The sequence below is a fragment of the Asterias amurensis genome, chromosome 3 (assembly GCF_032118995.1).
Source record: "Asterias amurensis chromosome 3, ASM3211899v1".
NCBI classification, from domain to species: Eukaryota; Metazoa; Echinodermata; class Asteroidea; order Forcipulatida; family Asteriidae; genus Asterias; species Asterias amurensis.
The window spans coordinates 27,400,735-27,420,877 of record NC_092650.1 but is presented as its reverse complement, the minus strand read 5'-3'; the positions used below and the strand labels follow the sequence as shown (position 1 = coordinate 27,420,877).

Here is a 20,143-nt window from a genome sequence, read left to right as displayed (position 1 = left end):
TTCGTTCACAGCGCTGGAAGTCGACCAATGCCGGGAACGATTGTGTACATCACTTTTCATGTTACCCGGCCAGTCGCGAGCCATGTAACATGCGTCTTTGTTGCGCGTCACATGATTGGTTCTCGACCAATCAAACTTCACAGTTTGCTACCGGGGTATAAAAATCACAGATGCTACATGTGAAATGGTACTATTAGCTGGTAACCTTTTCGCAGTAAGCATATTTATTGTTGTGCTTAGCTAGTTTTCTTGTGCTTAAGTAGCTTTATGAAATGGACCAGGTTGTAGCGGAGACTGCAGAGTGGGCTTGAGTGCACATTGCAGACATAGGCTACAAATACTGGCGAACTGAACGAAGCCTCGATGTAATTGATCAAACATTCGTTACGACAAGACATCTATTAATCCAAGGTTTTTCCGGACAAACTGGTTTAGGAGACCTCAGCTGCTGCTGCTAATTATGTTGAGACGGGGAGACAACGGCGCACTAAGAGCAGTTTACTATCGATCACCATATTGTGGAATTAGATGTACCCGGCTCGCAAAACAAATTTAGTTGGGTGACTCGTCAACGATAGGTCGATGGTACGAGTCTCGGTTAGTAGGCAGTGGGTGTAGTCATTCTGCCGTCAGAATTGATAATGGACCGGGTATTAAAGCTGCATCTATTGGGACTTGTCTCTGGGCTTTCTTATCTTCAGGTGGTTCTAACCCAACCTAAGCATATCGCCCGGCATGGAATGGACTCTGTTACTGAAGCCTTGGCGTTCGTTCAGGAGATCGCTAGCCAGCCAGTGGGAAACTGCACAATCGGTCTGACACTCGATCTGGACTATGACAAAAAGAGATGGAGCATAGAGGCTGACGTAGCTGTACGATCTGCCAACTTACTGACTCTATTATCTAGAACTGGTTTCGTAACTAGCGGGGTTTATGAGGATGAGTACCTCTTATACGCTATTGTTATTGATAATGTGGATAGTAACAGTAATGTGTTTGGTGCAGGGATAGCCTTTGATGCTTTCATCTATAAAAACCTTTACTTATTCCTACCGTATGCTTACCGTAGGCCTGATGGCTCAACAGAAGCCAAAGATGTGGCTGCTAGTATGGATTACCAAGAAGAACACGGGGAATGGTTTCATTATCTCATCCAGAAAAATAAAAATGTCACTTTTGGCTCGAATTATTCTTTTTATCGAGATCCGAGCGGTGAGAATTCATCTGAGTTGAGACTACAGATTAGTGATGGTTATTGGACGAAACCTTATTTTGATTGTGGTGGTGGGAACGTATGGATGGTCACATTCTCAATGCCTTTCTTTGTCGGCGGAATACAAGAATCAGAAAATGTCCAGTTGCAAAAGCTGAAGTTGGGGTAAGTTCAAACACCAATTCAAGTTATTTATTACTCATATCAACCTAAACTTTGACCAAGGAATGATATTTGAAAAGTATTTAGTCCAAGTGAATTCACCCATAGACTCAATCAATGACAAATTTGACTACCATGGGAAATGCAAACCATTAGTTGTTTAACATCACAACGCCCTGCATATTGCCGGGCTTTTAATCAGAAAATGTCCAGTTGCAAAAGCTGAAGTTGGGGTAAGTTCAAACACCAATTCAAGTTATTTATTACTCATATCAACCTAAACTTTGACCAAGGAATGATATTTGAAAAGTATTTAGTCCAAGTGAATTCACCCATAGACTCAATCAATGACAAATTTGACTACCATGGAAAATGCAAACCATTAGTTGTTTAACATCACAACGCCCTGCATATTGCCGGGCTTTTAATCAGAAAATGTCCAGTTGCAAAAGCTGAAGTTGGGGTAAGTTCAAACACCAATTCAAGTTATTTATTACTCATATCAACCTAAACTTTGACCAAGGAATGATATTTGAAAAGTATTTAGTCCAAGTGAATTCACCCATAGACTCAATCAATGACAAATTTGACTACCATGGAAAATGCAAACCATTAGTTGTTTAACATCACAACGCCCTGCATATTGCCGGGCTTTTATATTGAATAACTTAAATTTGTTTGGCACCGTTGCATTCAAAATGTACAATTTTTTTAAATGAACATGGGGAGATAGAAAATTAAAGTAATTATTTATGACTTGCATCAATGACTAGTTTACACACTTATATGACATATATTAGGATAAAGTTAAAGTCATTGTTATGATGATATCACATAATGACTATTATGAATCAGAATTGGACTTCACAAAATAGTTCTCGATAAGAACGTTCCTAATTATATTGCTGAACTTTATTTGTGGATAAAAATGCGCGACTGATCCATGGTATCCGGACCCGGATCACCCTGACCCGACAATATTTTAAAGGAACATTACAGAATTTGTTTTGCTAACAAAACCATATACCTGAACTGACAAACCTGTAAAAGTTCAAGATCGATCGGCCATCTAGGGTCATGAGAGAATAGTGAAAAAAAAAACGATTGCAAATTTTGCATTGCATCGATGCCAAAATAGAAATGAATAAAACGCTCACTGAGCGATAAACTCCAAACGTGAGATTATTTGTTTCTCATCAAATATGACATTTTAAGACAGAAATATTTCAAGTGATGTTTTCTACTATCATCAACATTAGACCGTGTAAGTTTTATGTAAATCTGTGATCTGCACGATTTTTGTTTCTTACCAATTCTGTAACGTTCCTTTAAGTGTACATCTTTGGGTAACTATTCACCCAAAGTGCCAGAAAGTATTGATTGATACCTTCATAATTAAAAGGATACTTGTCGAATTCCATCAACACTTTGAAGGGGTGACTCTGTGTACATAACGCCAAGATGTCTAAGCAAACATTTCACCGAGCCACAAAAAGAAAGCCAGCTCTCAGTACATTATAAGTATGTTTGATAATTATGTACTTCAATCTGATGGACTGTGTTTGTTATGCCCTCGTAGGACTGCACAATTTTCTTTATGGGTTTTTATTAATGACATTTTAAGCTATGCATGTGTTGCTGCATACTCCTGGAAAAGGCATTATGCCATTTTGTTCTTAATGTTTATAAACTACAACTGATAACGTTCGTTTCAAGTCGATTAGTTTGCGTACAAGGATTTGTAAAAAGATTTTTCAACGAGAATTGTTTGTTTTCGTTGGCTGATTTTCTTTAATTACATAAAAAGGAAATACTTGTATGGCGTAAGGGCTTAAATTAAAACACTCTAAATTTACGACGGTAATATTACGGCCTAATATACGACGTTTTAAAACTATATTACGGCATTTAATGCCCTTAGTTTACGGCGGTAATATAACATCCTAAATGCAACACGTTATGTATTGATAACAATGGTAATAACATTTCTTAGTTGGTTAAGAAAGGAAAGATAATAATAACGATGTATATATAAAATAAAAAGAAGGTACATTTGTCATACCCTTCCACTAAGGAGGAATTGTGTACAAAACATGCCTCCTAAGTATATAGATATCAGAACCACACAATTTCGCATTGCTGATGACTAGCGGTTCAGTTATACACCGTCGCGATTAAACTCGTTGTCATGGTGTTGATCATTAGTTACATTGAAGTCAGCCCAAATGCATTTTGTCTATCCTACCATTATGCTAAATGGGTCTAGGTTTATTGAAGTCAGCGCTGTTGCATTTATTACGCCCGCCATTTCGCCGAGTTGGTATCTGGGTTTCCGGATGAAAAACCCTGTATCCATCCAAGGTCGGTTATAAGTCCCGGGAACTCAAGAATCTTTTTGATGGGATCAGTAATTTGTAAAAACAAAACAAAAAAACAAGTAAACCAAAAAAGAATCGTTACTTACAGGGGGGTGGGGGGGGTGTCCTTGAGGGCAAAAGTATGTCAATTTCTTCTCATTTATAAGAGCCATGGTTTCATGTTTAAACTCAATGAAGGAAGTACAACTGTCTCCTTTGTTTCATTGCATTTTGTTATCATAACATTGCATAAACACAAAGAAGGCATTATTACCAATCCCTCGGAATCAGGTTGAGATTTTCCCATTCTTGTTTATCCCTCATTAGGTTAGGGAGATCAGTCGGAATCACCCCCCCCCCCCCCCCCCGATGTCCCTGTCAACTATTATTAGTCAAAACAACACTCACGCCTTAATAGGAAGCAGTGGTGAATGATGTGTGTGACTCGATTTCACAAAGCAATAATTAAAACATCAATCGTAAAGATAAATTGTCGGTATCACCATAGTGATTTGTATTGTGACATCACACTTTACTAAGCAACTGCGATTGATTTGTAGTTACGATCAATCTTAGCTCTTTGTGAAATCGGGTCGATTTCACAAAATAGTTAGGGCTAGTCCTTACTTAAGACTAGTTCTAAGTAACTCCTGCTGGGATTTGTTAAACACTAGGCTAGTCCTACGTTAGGACATAGAGGTAGTCTACCTCCATGGTTAGAGGCAGTGGACACTATTGGTAATTACTCAAAATAATTATTGGGATAAAACATTTCTTGGTGACGAGTAGTGGGGAGCTGTTGTTAGTGTAAAACATTGTGAAAAACGGCTCCCTCTGAAGTGCCATAGTTTTTGAGAAAGAAGTAATTTTCCACGAGTTTGATTTCGGGACCTCAGATTTAGAACTTGAGGTCTCGAAATCAACCACCTATAAACGCACACAACTTCGTGTGACAAGGGTGTTTTTTCTTTCATTATTATCTCGCAAGTCTGATGACCGATTGAGCTAAAATTTTCACAGGTTTGTTATTTTATGCATATGTTGAGATACACCAACTATGAAGGCTAGTCTTTGACAGTTACCAATAGTGTCCAGTGTCTTTAAGAAAGAGTATCTCATCCTAACTTAAGTTAAGACTAGTCTTAACTCTTTGAGCAGTTTACCCCTGGATCGTTGTATATCCCAGTCTCATCACATGAACACTCCACTCTTTTTTGCGTTCCGCTCTAAACCAACTCGGTGCACTCGGGATAAAATACACAGGACTCCATTTCAGTAAGCAACTCGATGCAGTTAGACATTTTCTATTGTTGATAAACGAACCGTGTGATGGGTTGAATTTAGAATGTTAGCAAAACATTCAACCGATGTGCTGACTGAACTAAAAACGTCTTACGAACCAGTGGTTTGTTGAATTTTGTTTCCATCAAACTAATGCAATTTTTGAACACTTGTGTAATTGATTTACAAACTGTGGCCATTTGTTTTTGTTTTGCATTTATAGCTTTCCACAGTTTTCCAAACTCGGTTGGCAAACGCTCGGGCTGTGACCTTTACGATAGAAATGTCTAAACAATAGTGCATGCATTTAATATTGCTACCGACGCCTTGACAAAACATGTTGACCCTGTTGACGCAGGCAGTCCTCCATGTTCTAACAGGTCCATCTTGCGCCTTGCTTCGCTATACGATCTTTACTTGACACTGATTGATGAATTCGAGTGTCCAAAGTTAATTTTGTCATCCATGCCAGACAGCAGTAACTCGCATAGACGGGTCTATTGATGAAAAGCTGTGCCAAGTCTTACGTAATTTAATCACATTAATTGGTTGATTGGATGTGCATCTGACGCGCTGAAGAAATCTAGTTGGCTCAAGGTTTAATTTGATGAAATCAAACAATATATTTTAATCACACTGTCGAGTCGCAATAAGTGTATGCAACTTGACGTTTTGATTCTGAGCAAATTCAAATCACAGGGTGTTGACATTATTATTATAACAAAATGTAATTGAGTGGTTCACAGTTTTTTTTTTAGTGCATGTATACAAGACAGTTTTTGTTGAAGGCGCAATAAAAAAATTAGTATTCTTGAATTGAATTACTGGTGGTCACTGTCTGGCTGAACGACGAGGACGCCCTCTTCCGATCTTTAATTTTAGTAGTCGTTTTGCTGTAGAAATCCAAGGAAGAATCTTCGCACAGTGAAATTAAAACAAGATTGAAGCTTGGTTACGTACATGGCGCCCTCTTTTGGCGGTCTGCATTTTACATCCGGCTTGCGATAGACTTCGGCTACAGCTACGTCTAGATCAGCGCGTCTACCAGTGTTGAAGAATAGTCAGACGCGCGCGATCTAGCCATAGCTGTAGCCGAAGTCGCCGTTTCGGACACGGCCTTTACCCCACGAGTATGAAGTTGTTGATGCCAGTCTACATAACATAACGTTGCGCATGATCGGCTGATATACGGTCTTGTGGCAACTTTGATGTACAGAACGGGCAGATAGTTCTTTTACATGCCCAAATATTGAAGTTAGCTTTTATGTGGAAGGTATAATTATTAGACTGCTGACAATATTTCACAACGGGTTATAATCGCAGAAAGACGCCCGCCAGCAAACATAGTTTCCCCGTGTAGTAGAAGCCCTCTAGGCTTGTTTGAAAAATAACACTGCCACCTAAGTCAAACCGTCAAACAAAAGAAAATGGTCCTTTCTCAAGGGTCAACCCATTGTTTCTGTTTTGAGCCACCCTTTTTTCACGTTACTGTAAAATGAATTTCTATCTCTATCGTTGTAATTGTGAGACAGAATAACTTAGTAAACTTGTTCCTAAAGACGAGCACAATGTCCGAAACGTCGAGACGAAAGTGGTTCTCTCTCAGAGGCAACTCTTCTCCCAGAATGAGTTTTTATTTATATGTGGTTTATTTAAACAATAGTTTTTATTGATTCATAATTGTCCATACAAATGTGTTCAATCATACTTGTTCACAGTACAGTTTTACATTTACTCGGTAACGATGCTGTGTATACAAACAAATAATTCCGTTAGGCCGTCAGCACAAACCAAACATTGCCTTGAGACCCTCAAACAGCGCCCTCTTTTGATTAATTCAAAGCTTATTTTTTTGTTATCCTGACCCGAACATCTGACGTCACACTAAGAGCTCTTTAATTACGCCAGAAAGATGGCCTTGAGCCGACGTCAATGAGTTGGTGTGGATGTGACGTTGATTCAAGGCTTGCATTCATTTTGATATGGATGTTGCATTTTTTTATTTTTTATTTTATTTATTGACATCCAACAGCGGAAAGCCACCACTTACAGGAATCGTTAAAAACTATGTAAAAATGCATACATTTTGCAGCATGTAAAAAATATAACTGTATGGATGTACATGTAAGTTTACTGTATGTACAACCATTGATTATATTATCGCTGGTTCTGGTAAGTCAATTCCTGCAAGGCCGGGGGACCAGTCTTGTCGTGTATAGAATACAACAAGATGACAACAACACGAGAGCTCATCCATCTAGACTATAATCATCATACACCATAATTGATAAATGGGTAGTCGCTATCATATCTGACGGTTTTACTGTCGCCAAGACAACATTACAAATGATTGTTATTCCCTGTGAGTCAGGTTTCGGCTTCTGATGGAAATATCTACCCTGAACAAAAGATGGCTTTACTTTTCACCTCATTAAACTAGGCTTGCTCTTCACTTTAATATGATGACACGTATTTTTTAGAAAGCTGAAATACCATTGTTGCTGTCGAAGGCTATATATTGCGTAAAAGTTCAATAAAATACCATGATAAATACACCACATGTCGTGCATATAGAATTGTCACTTGAGTACATTGTGTTTATAAATCAATTTATAGACGGATTGCCCGAGGATCGTGTTGTCTGAATTACTCGGTCCTCGTGGATAATTTATATCTGCCTCGAGTTGACAAAAGCACGTTCAAACCATCATTAGCTGCAATGATGGTCATCGACTAACGTGACAGCCTTAGGGAATATTGTTTATTTCCAAGTTCTACTAGTTTGTATAGCATTATAGAACGATTCATGTTAATGCGGACGTAAAAGTAAAGATCATTAACATGTTCGTTCTGATACAAATAACATTACTTCTTTCACATCGTCAGCTTCGGCTAATGATTGGGCTTGGGCAATAGACCTTTATCACGATGAAGTTCTTCAACTGATATCAATGTTACCGAAACCGAGGCTGGAAGAACAAAATAATCTGGTTCCTATTTACAAAATGATTATTAGCATTAATTATTGTTATAATCGGTACGAGGAACAAGACCAGATGCAGCATGATAAAGGTATAAAGGCTACCATCACTAGCATGGAGTTTATGACTTTGTTCGGAATGTCATGAAACAATACCACCATTAGTGCGACTATAATCATGAAGGTTCACCGTTTGATTTCCTCTGTCGTTGGTAAAATTTATCAGATACTCTTGGATATGTGTGTGTGCTGTACATGAGTGCTTAGTTTTTTGCTCAACACAAAGTGCTATTTGACCAGTTTGGGATATAACAATTATAACTCCAAATGTCATCATGACACTTTGGAATGATGGCTTAATTAGTAATTGAAGGACTCATTACCGGGTAGTTCATCTCACTTTAAATCACTGTATAGCTTAGCAGCCTCTGGAAACCTTTAAACAAGGGTGCTTGCTAAGTGAACAGAATTCATCGTGGTTTACCTCTACGATGTGTTCTTGATTCGTTTATACGTGCCGACCGGCCACAATAAAAGACAACTTACGGCTTAATTCCCCCATCCGAAGGACAATTAACGCAACTATGGTAATTAATCATCTTGCTCAAGGATGCAAGTGTCTGGACTGGAACTTGAAGCAACACTCTGTCATGATAAGGAACACAGAGCTTAAGTCTGCTGCTCAATTATCTTCAGGATTGCTCGCCCAAAACATGTCACAAAACCCTAACACTAATCCTAACGTATAGTAATTGAAAACGTAATGAACCAACAGTACATTGTTGAAATTTACTCATCGAAAATCAATATGACGTCAGTGACACAGCATAATATTTTTTACACAAAATATGCAATATTAAACCTTGCATTTTCAATCAATTTCCGTTACCATAACAACCAATGAGTTAATGAATTTTCCAATCACTAGAAAACGATGATCTGCAAAATCAATTACTTCATGGCCAGTTATTATGCCTGCAAAAGTCTTCATAGATAAACTCGTGAGTAAAATAAACACCCACTAACGGTCACTAAAACTCGAGGTTAAAGCCATTGGACACTTTCGGTAAACAGTATTGTCCAAAGGCCCACACTTCGTGTACCACAACTTATATATCAAATAACAAACCTGTGAAAATTTAGGCTCAATCGGTCACCGGAGTCGGGAGAAAATAACGGGGAAACCCACCATTGTTTCCGCACGTTTCACAGTGTCATGAAATGTGTTTACTATAATCCGTAATTATTGTTGTCGAGAATTGATAATTGTTTTAATGTTTTCTCATAAAGTAAAGCATTTCATGGAATAATATTTCAAGAGAAGTCTATACCGTTACCTTCTGTAAACCCTGTAAGTTTTTTGTAAATCTGTGAACTTTTGTTTCTGTTCCGAAAGTGTATAATGGCTTTAAACAACAAGAAAAATCATTAAATATTTTTTTCCGGGTTATTGCAATGACGTAGCGCCTTCGTTGTGCAAAATTATAACGTAGTGTCTTACAAACTGAATGCAGGCTGGTAATTCGAATCGACCTATGCCCAATACGATGGGAGAGGGTTCGCCCCCAAACAAAATGTTCCCATACTTAACGCACCATGTTCTTCTTGTCAGAAGTAACAACCCTGCCAAATGATGTTGATGGTCTACAAAGATATGACACTCTGACAGCTCACTGATAAATAAATGTTCACATTTTTCTAATCCTACTAAGTTGAGAAATATCCACTTTCGCTAATTTTGATTGATAAAAGTGTGGGCCTTTGGACAATACTGTTTACCGAAAGTGTCCAATGGCTTTAACCTCGAGTTTTAGTGACCGTTAGTGGGTGTTTATTTTACTCACGAGTTTATCTTTGAAGCACATGTCATGACACGGCGAAACGCGCGGATACAAGGGTGGGTTTTCCCGTTATTTTTTCCCGACTCCGATGACCGATTAAGCCCAAATTTTCAAAGGTTTGTTATTTGATATATAAGTTGTGATACACGAAGTGTGGGCCTTGGACAATACTGTTTACCGAAAGGGTCCAATGGCTTTAACAAGCTATTTACAGTAAATTACAATTACCACAAGTTATATAACAATGCCCCACGTCAAAACCAGTTTCTTTCATACTCAAAAATGGGTTTGTGTGCTTAAGAATAAACGAAACTGTGAGCTTCCAACTAATACCACCTCTCACAACAAACAAATTCTTCGTACCTGATGTTTACGTTTTCTTCATTTTATGAACATTTTCCAAAGATACTTTGGTATCTGTTTGTGGCAACACCGGCATGGTGTTAGTTATCAACATCACATTGTCAACGGTGAAACAAACACTATTGCAGCGTTGTCACATGTAGATACCAATACAATATGTTCAACACTATTTCCCTTACAGGTTGTAACCCCCCCCCCCCCGCCCCCCCCCCCCCCCTAAAAAAGAAGAAAAAAAAACAAAACACTAGATTCTCTAAAGAATTTACGGGATTCTTAATACGCAAAGAGGACATATAAAGGGGGTTGGGTACCACCGCGACTATGAGCACCAACATGTACATGATCATGGTATGGTCCAGCATGACCTTTCGTTAGCGATATTCACTTCTTCAGTAGGTATGATTTTTTTCAAACATTAAGTCTAATTACAAACTGACAATGAGTAAAGTGCATATTTCCATTCATCTTTATCAGGCTCTTGTATCCCACCAGATGAATAGTACAAAGAACTCAATACAAGTCAAGTCTTATACTGTAGTCATAAGTGATGAATTAGCTATGACGCAGTCAAAATCGTTATTTCCTTCTTCTCGGCGATGTCACAGGGAATGTATACGTTTTGTAATCACTCCTAAAATGAATCACAATAACCTCTCTTGTCTAGACGTACGATAGCTTTGGATGATAACCAACATGAGAATGAATTTACTCTAATGTATGGCGGTTATGGAAAAATAAAACAGTTGTTACCCCCAACATTTGAATTTGAGACACGTTACGTTTAAACAAGGTTTCTTAGATTGTTTATTCCAATCACGGAACAATCTTCCTACACGTGTAGCACTACAACGTATAACATGCCTGTGATATTTTGTTGACAGGACTTGGGAAAGTACTGAGTATACAGTGCTAACACACATCGGTGTATGGGTAAAAATCAAAAATGAATACAATATTTATCCCCGATGCAAATTTAACACCTCTTATACTAAAGGTATACTTCAACAGTGAAGGAAGTGTCAACAGTAAATGAATGTTGTGCTTCCTTTCACTCGCTGTGTATCGCTGCTGCTTTTATCGAACATTGTCATGATGGACATTATTTTATTTAAGGATACCCTCCAGTATACAATCATTACCCCTTTCCCTTTGAATAGAATGCATGCATGTTTATATATATAAACAGTTGCTAGCTTCACACGCTCTACTTTTGAAAGCAATCCCCGTTGAGTAAAGTGATATACAACAAATAAGTCGGTGTGACACAGCCCCTTAAATATATACCTGTCATATTATTTGTAAAACAAATAAGTCGTTGTGATACAGCCCCTTTAACGGATTGTTGCAGAATTGGTAAGAAACAAACATCGTGAAGATCACAGGTTTAAATCAAGACGGTCTATGAATGATGATAGATAGCAAATATCGCTTGAAATATATCTGTCTGAAATAATTCAAATTTTTTATTTTAATTTTATTTTTACTATTCTCTCGTGACCCAGATGGCCGATCGATCTCGAACAGTTTATGTACATGGTGGATAACATAAAGTGCTTACACTGCCAGCAACTTTTTTTTTGCTAGCAAAACCAATTTTGTTATGTTCCTTTAATGTGTACCTTTCATGAAGAACAAATAAATTGGTGTCATGCATCCCCTTTAATGTTTACCTTTCGGTTGAAACACACCCACACAGCGCGAGACACCTTAATAAAGATTAATCCCATACCACGTGTAGTCTGGTGCGGATATTAATACGAGTCTTGAATCATGAATTCGACAGGTAGTTTGTTGGTTCATTCCATTTTGCTTACGGCGATGTTCTTTTCTGTGAATGATGACAGGACACGACTTTCCCCTCATTACCTTACGCTGTGAGTTAAAATAAAAATTAACAGAGTGAACAGATTTCTTGTTTTTTGACTTGACAAAGATCAAATTAACAAATCAACTTTGACCATTAGATGCTTGTGACCTGCAGATACAGGCAAAAAATCATGCTTGTGTATTTTTTCAAAAGAGTCTCATTATTGTTTTAAAATTGTATTGGCTTTAATTATTAATTTAGATCTGCTGTCACTTAACGTAAGTCACGACAATGTTTACATGAAGATGTTAACACTTTTTTAACAGATTGAACAGATTTCTTGTTTTTTGACTTGACAAAGATCAAAATTAACAAATCAACTTTAACCATTAGATGCTAGTGACATGCAGATACAGGCAAATAATCATTCTTGCGTATTTAAAAATTGTTTTAAAATTGTATTGGCTTTAATTGTTTTAGATTTGCTATAACGTAATGTAAGATACGACAATGTTTACACATGGAGGTAGGATTAGGGATGATCGTGTATTTTTGTTTAAGATAAAGAATATTCAATTATATACATACACCACATTTGCCTTTGACAGTTCCACCAGCAAATTAATCCAAAACAAACACTTTAATTGAGACGTAAACACAAAGTGATGATGGTTGGTAATGCAGGTAGCAACAACTGCGCAATCTCCAGTAGGCGTGTTAGGCTTGAATAATAAGGAAGTATCGATATTATAACAACCTGTGCGTTCACACATTTCAAGTAGTTGGGCCACCATGTACCGACTACAACCGATGTGGTTGCTGCACCTCATCGTGTATGGAACCACCGTGGTGCACCTCTCGTTCACACTGACCCTCAACTCGGGTAAAGAAGGGCGAGATTCTGTTACAGAAGCCTTAGAGTACGTCGAGGAAATCGCTGGGCAGGATGGTAACTGCTCTTTTGGACCCACACTCGATTTGGAGTACAATAAAGAACGATGGACAACAGAGGCTGCGGTAGCCGTCAGGGCAGCCAACTTGTTAACACTCCTCTCCCGCACTGGTGGTCATATTCAAGGTGATCATATAGAGGACGAAGAGCTTCTATATCGAATCGTAGTCGCAAATGTTGACAGCAATCCGTTGGTCTTTGGCTCAGCTATAGCGTTTGAAAACTCACTATTTAGGGACTATACCATATTCTGCCCGTATGCATTCCGGACTCCGGACGGTCCTACTGATGTTAAAGATCTCTCCATAGGCTACAACTACCGGAGTAACGTTACTGATTGGTTTTATATTCCATTGTTAAACTTCCAGAATGAGTCTGTGAACTCGAACTTTTCGTTTATAAGACCTAGAGATGTGAATGAAATAGCTGAGTCGAGACTGAAGTTAAATGATGGGTATTGGACTAAACCTTATTTTGACTGTGGTGGTGGAGATGTTTGGATGGTCACGTTCTCAATGCCATTCTTTCTTCCGATTCGGCAACTCTCAACAGATTCGATTTCTGATAATCTAGCTTTTGCGTAAGTATACGATTTACTTGATACAAATTTCCATCAAATTAAAGAATATTCATTTTGATTTTCCTCAAACACCGCTGTGTGTTTAGCACTGTACACTTCCTGAGTAAAATATGCCTGTGATCAGAGCTCGGAAAAGCATTGAGTATGCTGTTTGTGCTCATATCGGTTTGGGTAACACCAAAATTGTTATACGATTTACTTTAAGTACCTAAAACAATAATCTTCTGATAACAGTTTTTAGCGTGTCGAACAGTGAAGTGATTTTTCCCATACATCGAGCGCAAGTAAAATCACGCAAAAAAAAAACAAACAAAAAAAGTCGCAAAAAAAAGGTTCTTGATTTTGTAATTACTTGACCCGTTCCTCTGACCATACAGGTGGGTGTTGATAGACTCATTCAAGCGAATATATGACCCAGGTTTCAAATCGAATTAATACATCCAGGCGCGAAATCGACTTATATGGCAATTTGATTACACTTATCAATTAATCTCTTTTATTTGGATATTATTCAGACACTCGACAATTCTACGTACGGTCCCCGCGTAACTCCGTGTCCAATGATTGAGTGACTTACACTCGATGACGGGAAAAATCCAGTATTTCATGGAGTCAGTGACTCAAGTTTATTTACCGAGTGGATTTGCATCTATCGATATCATAGCTTTGTCTTAGAATCCGGCTTTGGTTTTAGTTCCGTCAATAATCAGTTTTTAGTAGAACGTGCACCTTAATTAGTCGCGAGACTTCGGCCAGCGGCCGATTTCACGAAACGCTAGGATTAATTCTTTCTCGAGTTAGGACTATTAACTCGTCATAATTTAGAATGGGTTCAACGCGTCCTACGTATTTGGATACGGAATTTAACTCCCTAGTCCCAAGATTAATCCTAAGTTAGGACGAGTTTGGATTAGACTACGGCCGATCTATGGCGTAATAATATTCACGAACCTCAAAGTGTGACGTCAGATATTCAGGTTGTCACACACGAACCATGCTATGAGACAGAGCTATACGATGTGCTTTTGATAACGGCCGCTGCCTTGACGCAGTGCGTGTTATTTGACTCTTTAAAACATTGTCCATCACTAGAAGAGCCCTTGTTGCAACGATAATAATCGATTCTAAGAAGTCTACCCCAGTTCAACCTTGGGCTGCAAACCGAATATTTTACTTAAAGGTCAGTTTTTACATTGTTGGTTTGACTTATTGATGACATTTGTGTAACTCGTAAAAGAACTCGCAGACCAGGGAATAAACGTGTGTTGTAGATTAAAAGATTAAGGATAAAAATGAATCAATTACTTACCCGTCTCAAATTTTTTCCAGCGTTGACACAACCGATACATTGCGATAACCAGGTATCAAAAAAATAACATATGGTTTTGATGTGTCCATCTACGTTTTAGGGCCTATAGGATTAAAATAGTCGAATGGTTACTAAAACTAAATGTTTACTTTCCTGTTAAAGGCAGTGGACATTATTGGTAATTACTCTAAATAATTATTAGCATAAAACCTCACTTGGTAACGAGTAATGGGGAGAGGTTGATGGTATAAAACATTGTGAGAAACGGCTCCATCTGAATTAATGTATTTTTCGAGAAAGAAGCAATTTTTCCACGAATGTGATTTCGAGACCTAAGACTTAGATTTTGAGGTCTCGAAATCAAGCATCTCCACACACAACTTCGTGTGACAAGGGTGTTTTTTCTTTCATTATTATCTCGCAACTTTGACGACCAATTGAGCTCAACTTTTCACAGGTTTGTTAATGTATGCATATGTTGAGATACACCAAGTGAAAAGACTGGTCTTGGACAATTACCAAAAGTGTCCACTGTCTTTAAAGGACAAAAATAACTATGACATTGGGACTTGACTGAGACTTTGAAGGTATTGCTGAGGGTTTCATTTACTTCAAACATTAACATAATCAACCCTGGCATATTATCCGTGGGGTACCAGTAGATATTTAAACATGTATACCCCTCTCGAGACATTAATATTGCTTACGACCTTAATCAATGCTGACAGAGATCACATAAACCCATCATTCTGAAGGCTTTAATCTTTAACACGACGTCTGAACTTTCTGCCTCGACAGAGCTACCAGTATACCATCTTTATTGTCATTTCATTCCGCTATAATTATTCATTGTTGCTGATTACTATGATGCAATGAGCTGCCATAGCAAATAGCCCAAGTCAAGTATTCGGACACCGGTCACGTGCTTTAAAACGAGACACACTCAATGGGCCAGATAAATAAAAACTAGCATTTGCTTTTACTAGTCTTTTACTTAAATCCTCATAAATAAAAGTAAGCCTTAATATTGCTAGTAATTGGTCGAACTAGTAGGTAAAATCAATGCTTGAGGGACTCTTCTTATTGAGATGTAAATAAAACCGACATTTTACTATTACCTGATAGTTTCACAAGATACTAGGCCGTATAAAGGCCAGCATTAACAAAATGTCGATAAGTTTAAGATCAGGCATGAGAATTTGCTCAAATCTCTATAAATAACCTTTTACTGGAAAAACACCATTTACTTGAACGGATTAGTAAGTGGTCGGAGAAAAGCACATTAGCGGGGTATTCAGGAGTATAACAATAGAGGCACGGACTCATAGATCAATAGCGATTAACAGAAATGCAGGCGTGGCAGTTTCCACTTAGTCAAGTTTTTGATGGCGGCAGTGGCTATGATGAGGAAACAGCCAGCCTCTCCACGCCAGAGCTCCAGAGATTGGTTCTTTTAGAGCAATTAAAGTACACAACAAATTTATAAGTAACATTTACAGTTGGATCATTAGGCCAAGGCAAAAATAACCCTTTAACCCTGTAGTCCCTGCACCGCCCGAGTTTGCTGAAAACTAATATATCAAGATTCTTGCAGTTAATTACTGGAATCGTAGTCCAAATTTTAAAAGATAGCCACAGCTTAACTTTATGCACAATTTGAACCTTGATATTTGTATAAAAGTACAAGTTCGCATGAGAACAATGAATGTCTCTCGTTAAACGGCTGCGGTAATTTTTATGGCGAATAATATTTGTTTGTATAAGAAAAAAATGGACACAATAGCTTTCCAAGGCTTTTATCTGACTTAATTATTATACTGATTAAATGCGAAGGCGTGAGTTTTCGACAATATTATCATGAATGATGAATAAATACAGTTTCCTTTGTGTTTACTAATGAGCGTTTTGTTGGGGTAAGAGCTAAATTATTTCATCATCATTAATAGCTTCATTAGCTTAATAATGACTATCGAGGATTCTTTTGACGTTCCTTTTTTTCTACAAACACAAGCTAGCAAGGTTTCCTCCTACCACATACAGTATATCGATAGGCGGCTGGGCGGTCCAGTGGATAAATGGTTAATACTGACGCGATACCGAGCCATATATGCAACACTGTTGTTTAAGTAAAATCTCAAGCTCCTCATGCAGTAGCTTGTAAAAATACAAGTAATTGCTACAGTATGTTAGTAAAATGTCGTTTTTATTTATATGTCTATAAGTGAAAGGTAATCCAGTGAGCAAAATGTTCATGCCTGATCTTTTACTTTTCAGTCTTCTTGCTAATGCTGAACCTTTAACTTGATAAGTAATTGCTAGTTTTTATTTATCTGGCCCAATGTCAGCAGCTATGTTGCTTATCTTAGGCCACTGCTCTAGAATTGCAAAGATCGTGGGTTCGAATGCCACCCGAGTATGCCTGTGATTTTTTTTTCCACAGAACTCTGTTAATGGGTAAAAACCAGCATGAATATTCTTTATTCCCATCGTAAATTTAACATCTTTAATTATATCTTCAGGCCACGTGGGTGGCTGCGACTCGGGCTGTGGCTAGCGGATTAATCAATGTGTTGCTAGGGTCCTATACCTATCTTCCACGTACGTAGACATAGTTGTAGCCGTTGAAACTTTACAGATACAGTCTTTAAATTGGGTTAATGAACGATTTTATTCAGGCCCTTTTAACTTGTGTAACTGAAAGACGTTGTTCACCTTTTACCAGCGTTATTCGTGACGTAGGTCTGGCTCGCCCAATACACACTGGCGTGACGAGTGACACGTGCACGTATCAGAACGTAAATATTGCTCACTATAATCGTATGGTAAATCCGGTAACGGTTCCTTAAACACAAACTGCAACTTTGCGAGAAATTTGTCTTTGTTACACACACGCCTTATTTCAAAGACGTGCTCCTGACAACTATTGGGTAAAAAAAAAAAAAATACACATTTTTGGGATCATGTTGAAAATGAAGAGCGTGTTGTTTGGTCATAGAAGCATGTTTGTATTGAGACGTCACCAAATAAACGGATCGACTATTGTTTCCACCTCACACCCAAACAGCCTAAATAAACGTTGTGTTTCTTTTGCTACAAAAGACATGATAGCGCATTTAAAATAAAAAAATAATAGTTAATGGCCTGACGTTTTGACCCTATCCAAGTCTTCCTCGAAGGCTAAAATGACAACAAAACACACACAAGCGTAGCGTATTGTCCTCAGTATATAGATTCTTTCCATTTATTATTTAGCATAATTTAATAATAGAATAAAAGATTCTTCGACCCGTAAGGTCTGTCCAACCTGAAAGTAAAAGCTTTACTGCAGCTGAGTGAAAGAAAAGCACTCTGCTGTCTCAGATACTATTTTTGCACAGACTTCTTTCCAAATTATCATCTTTTATTTTTGTATGCCTTCTCCTTTCCCCACCATTAGATTATCCTTTTTAGCCTGCCTCGCCCACTAACTAATTAACTTTCTTCTTCTGCCCATCTTGTTGTTTGTGTTTCAAATTTCCTCTTGTCAAACCCGCCTTTTGTCCCCCTTTTCATTGTCTACCCCGTTGCTTTTGTGTGCTTTCCGCCTGGCTGTCTATCTTGCTCCCTCTTAAGGTATTTGCAGTTGACTGTTCATGTCATACTTATTATTATACATGCTTGTACATTGTGTTTCTAATTGCCTTCGAGAACGACTCTGCTAGGGTCGAAACGTCAGGTAATTTTTGTGTGAATAATACGCATATATCATAAGTCCTTTTTTGGTAAGCAGTTTGCATTAGCTGATACTTGATTCTTAGTTATTTTAGTATTTCCCAATTGCATTATAAGATTGATACATTCACGGGTTTTGTTATGAGTAAGAATGAAAAAAAAAAAAAAAAAAGGGAAAAAAAATGAACATGTGAGATAATAAGAACGTGAAATTATCACACACAGGAAAACAATACAGGCCTGAATGTATTCCTCAAACATGTAAGCTAGTCCGGAGACTTGCACGGGTACAAAGAATAAAGTAAAATAGCTTGTGTTGGTACAAAGAAAAAAACATGCAAAATTTACCACGTTAACACTGTACCTAAATTTTGGTTGCTACAACCGAAAACCAGATGTTTCTTTTTTTTAAAGGTTTTTAGATACAGTTTTCTCGAAACCTACTTCATTTCATAGAGAAATATGTCACAGAAATAAATTGTTCTAATATGAACTTGATATTCCGTTATCAACTAAAAACTTAATTATGTTTTTCATCCTTTAAATGCTGTTTAGTAAAGGTTCATTAGTTAACAAAACAGTAATAGGAGTAACAAGCGCTAATGTTCTTCTTGAATATATTATACCTAAAACTCCGCCAGATCCAGATTCGAACCCTTGCTCGGACCATGAGGGGTTACTTTAAACCCCGGTTCGAATCCGGTTAGACCCACCCCCCCCCAAAAAAAAAAAAGAAAAAAAAAAAAAACACGACGAAATGCGACAAAATATAGAAACCGAAAAACTAATTTACGACAAGAGCTAACGCAGAGTTCAGGCTACCCACAGTTGGCAGTAGATGCTTTTGGGGATCTTGTTTCACTGCAAGATGAATTCTAGTACAAATATTTGTTGAAGTTGAGTGCATGGTCGTTTAACCAACGAGGTTAATTCTAGTCTATTTACCGACCGCGTGAATAGGAAAACCCGGTTTGCACCAAGGGATTCAATTCTGTGATAAAGCATGGATGAAATGCATTCAATATTTGTTTTATATAACTCACGCATAAGCCTTTACTTGAAACTGTTTTTCACAATAAGCACAACATACAAAACAAAAACTCGTTAAATCATACTCTGAAAAAATCAACCTCAAAACAAGCAAACAAACAAACACCTCCACAAACAAACACAATCTTATAAGCAACGTGGACGTTTTTATGTAAGCACCAGCCTTGTCCGTCGTAAACCAAGAGTTGCCCGTTTGGACAAACCGAAGGGGAACAATTTTATGTATAAACGGCACTTATCGAAAAACGGGCAATGACTGTGGCAAACAAAAGGATGACACCTGACGCATGTTCAACCAATCAAATGACAACAATCTGGTGCGTGTGTGTGTGGTATAACTTAATAGTATAATCCACGAAGGATACGGGTCATGAAGTTGCCACAATAGCTTTTAGAACACCTCTTTTTTAATTACGGAGCAGGGTCATTTAAAAAGCATTAATAAAGACCGCGGTGCTTTTTGGTTCTGTTTTCATTCTAGATCAGTCGTCAAATTTAATAAAAGCTCAAATGTCATTGTCCAGCTTTTTTATTTTC

General features: G+C 37.8%; 1 protein-coding gene across 1 annotated transcript in view; it reads left to right on the top strand.

Annotated features, from left to right (window-relative positions):
* The first annotated feature begins 12,811 nt into the window (after positions 1 to 12,811).
* Positions 12,812 to 20,143, top strand: part of LOC139934804 (metabotropic glycine receptor-like) — a 38,836-nt gene continuing 31,504 nt past the window's right edge. Inside the window, exon 1 of the mRNA XM_071929207.1 lies at positions 12,812 to 13,536. Coding sequence (XP_071785308.1) covers positions 12,815 to 13,536 — 722 coding nt within the window. The 5' untranslated portion in view covers positions 12,812 to 12,814. The remainder of the gene's footprint in view (positions 13,537 to 20,143) is intronic.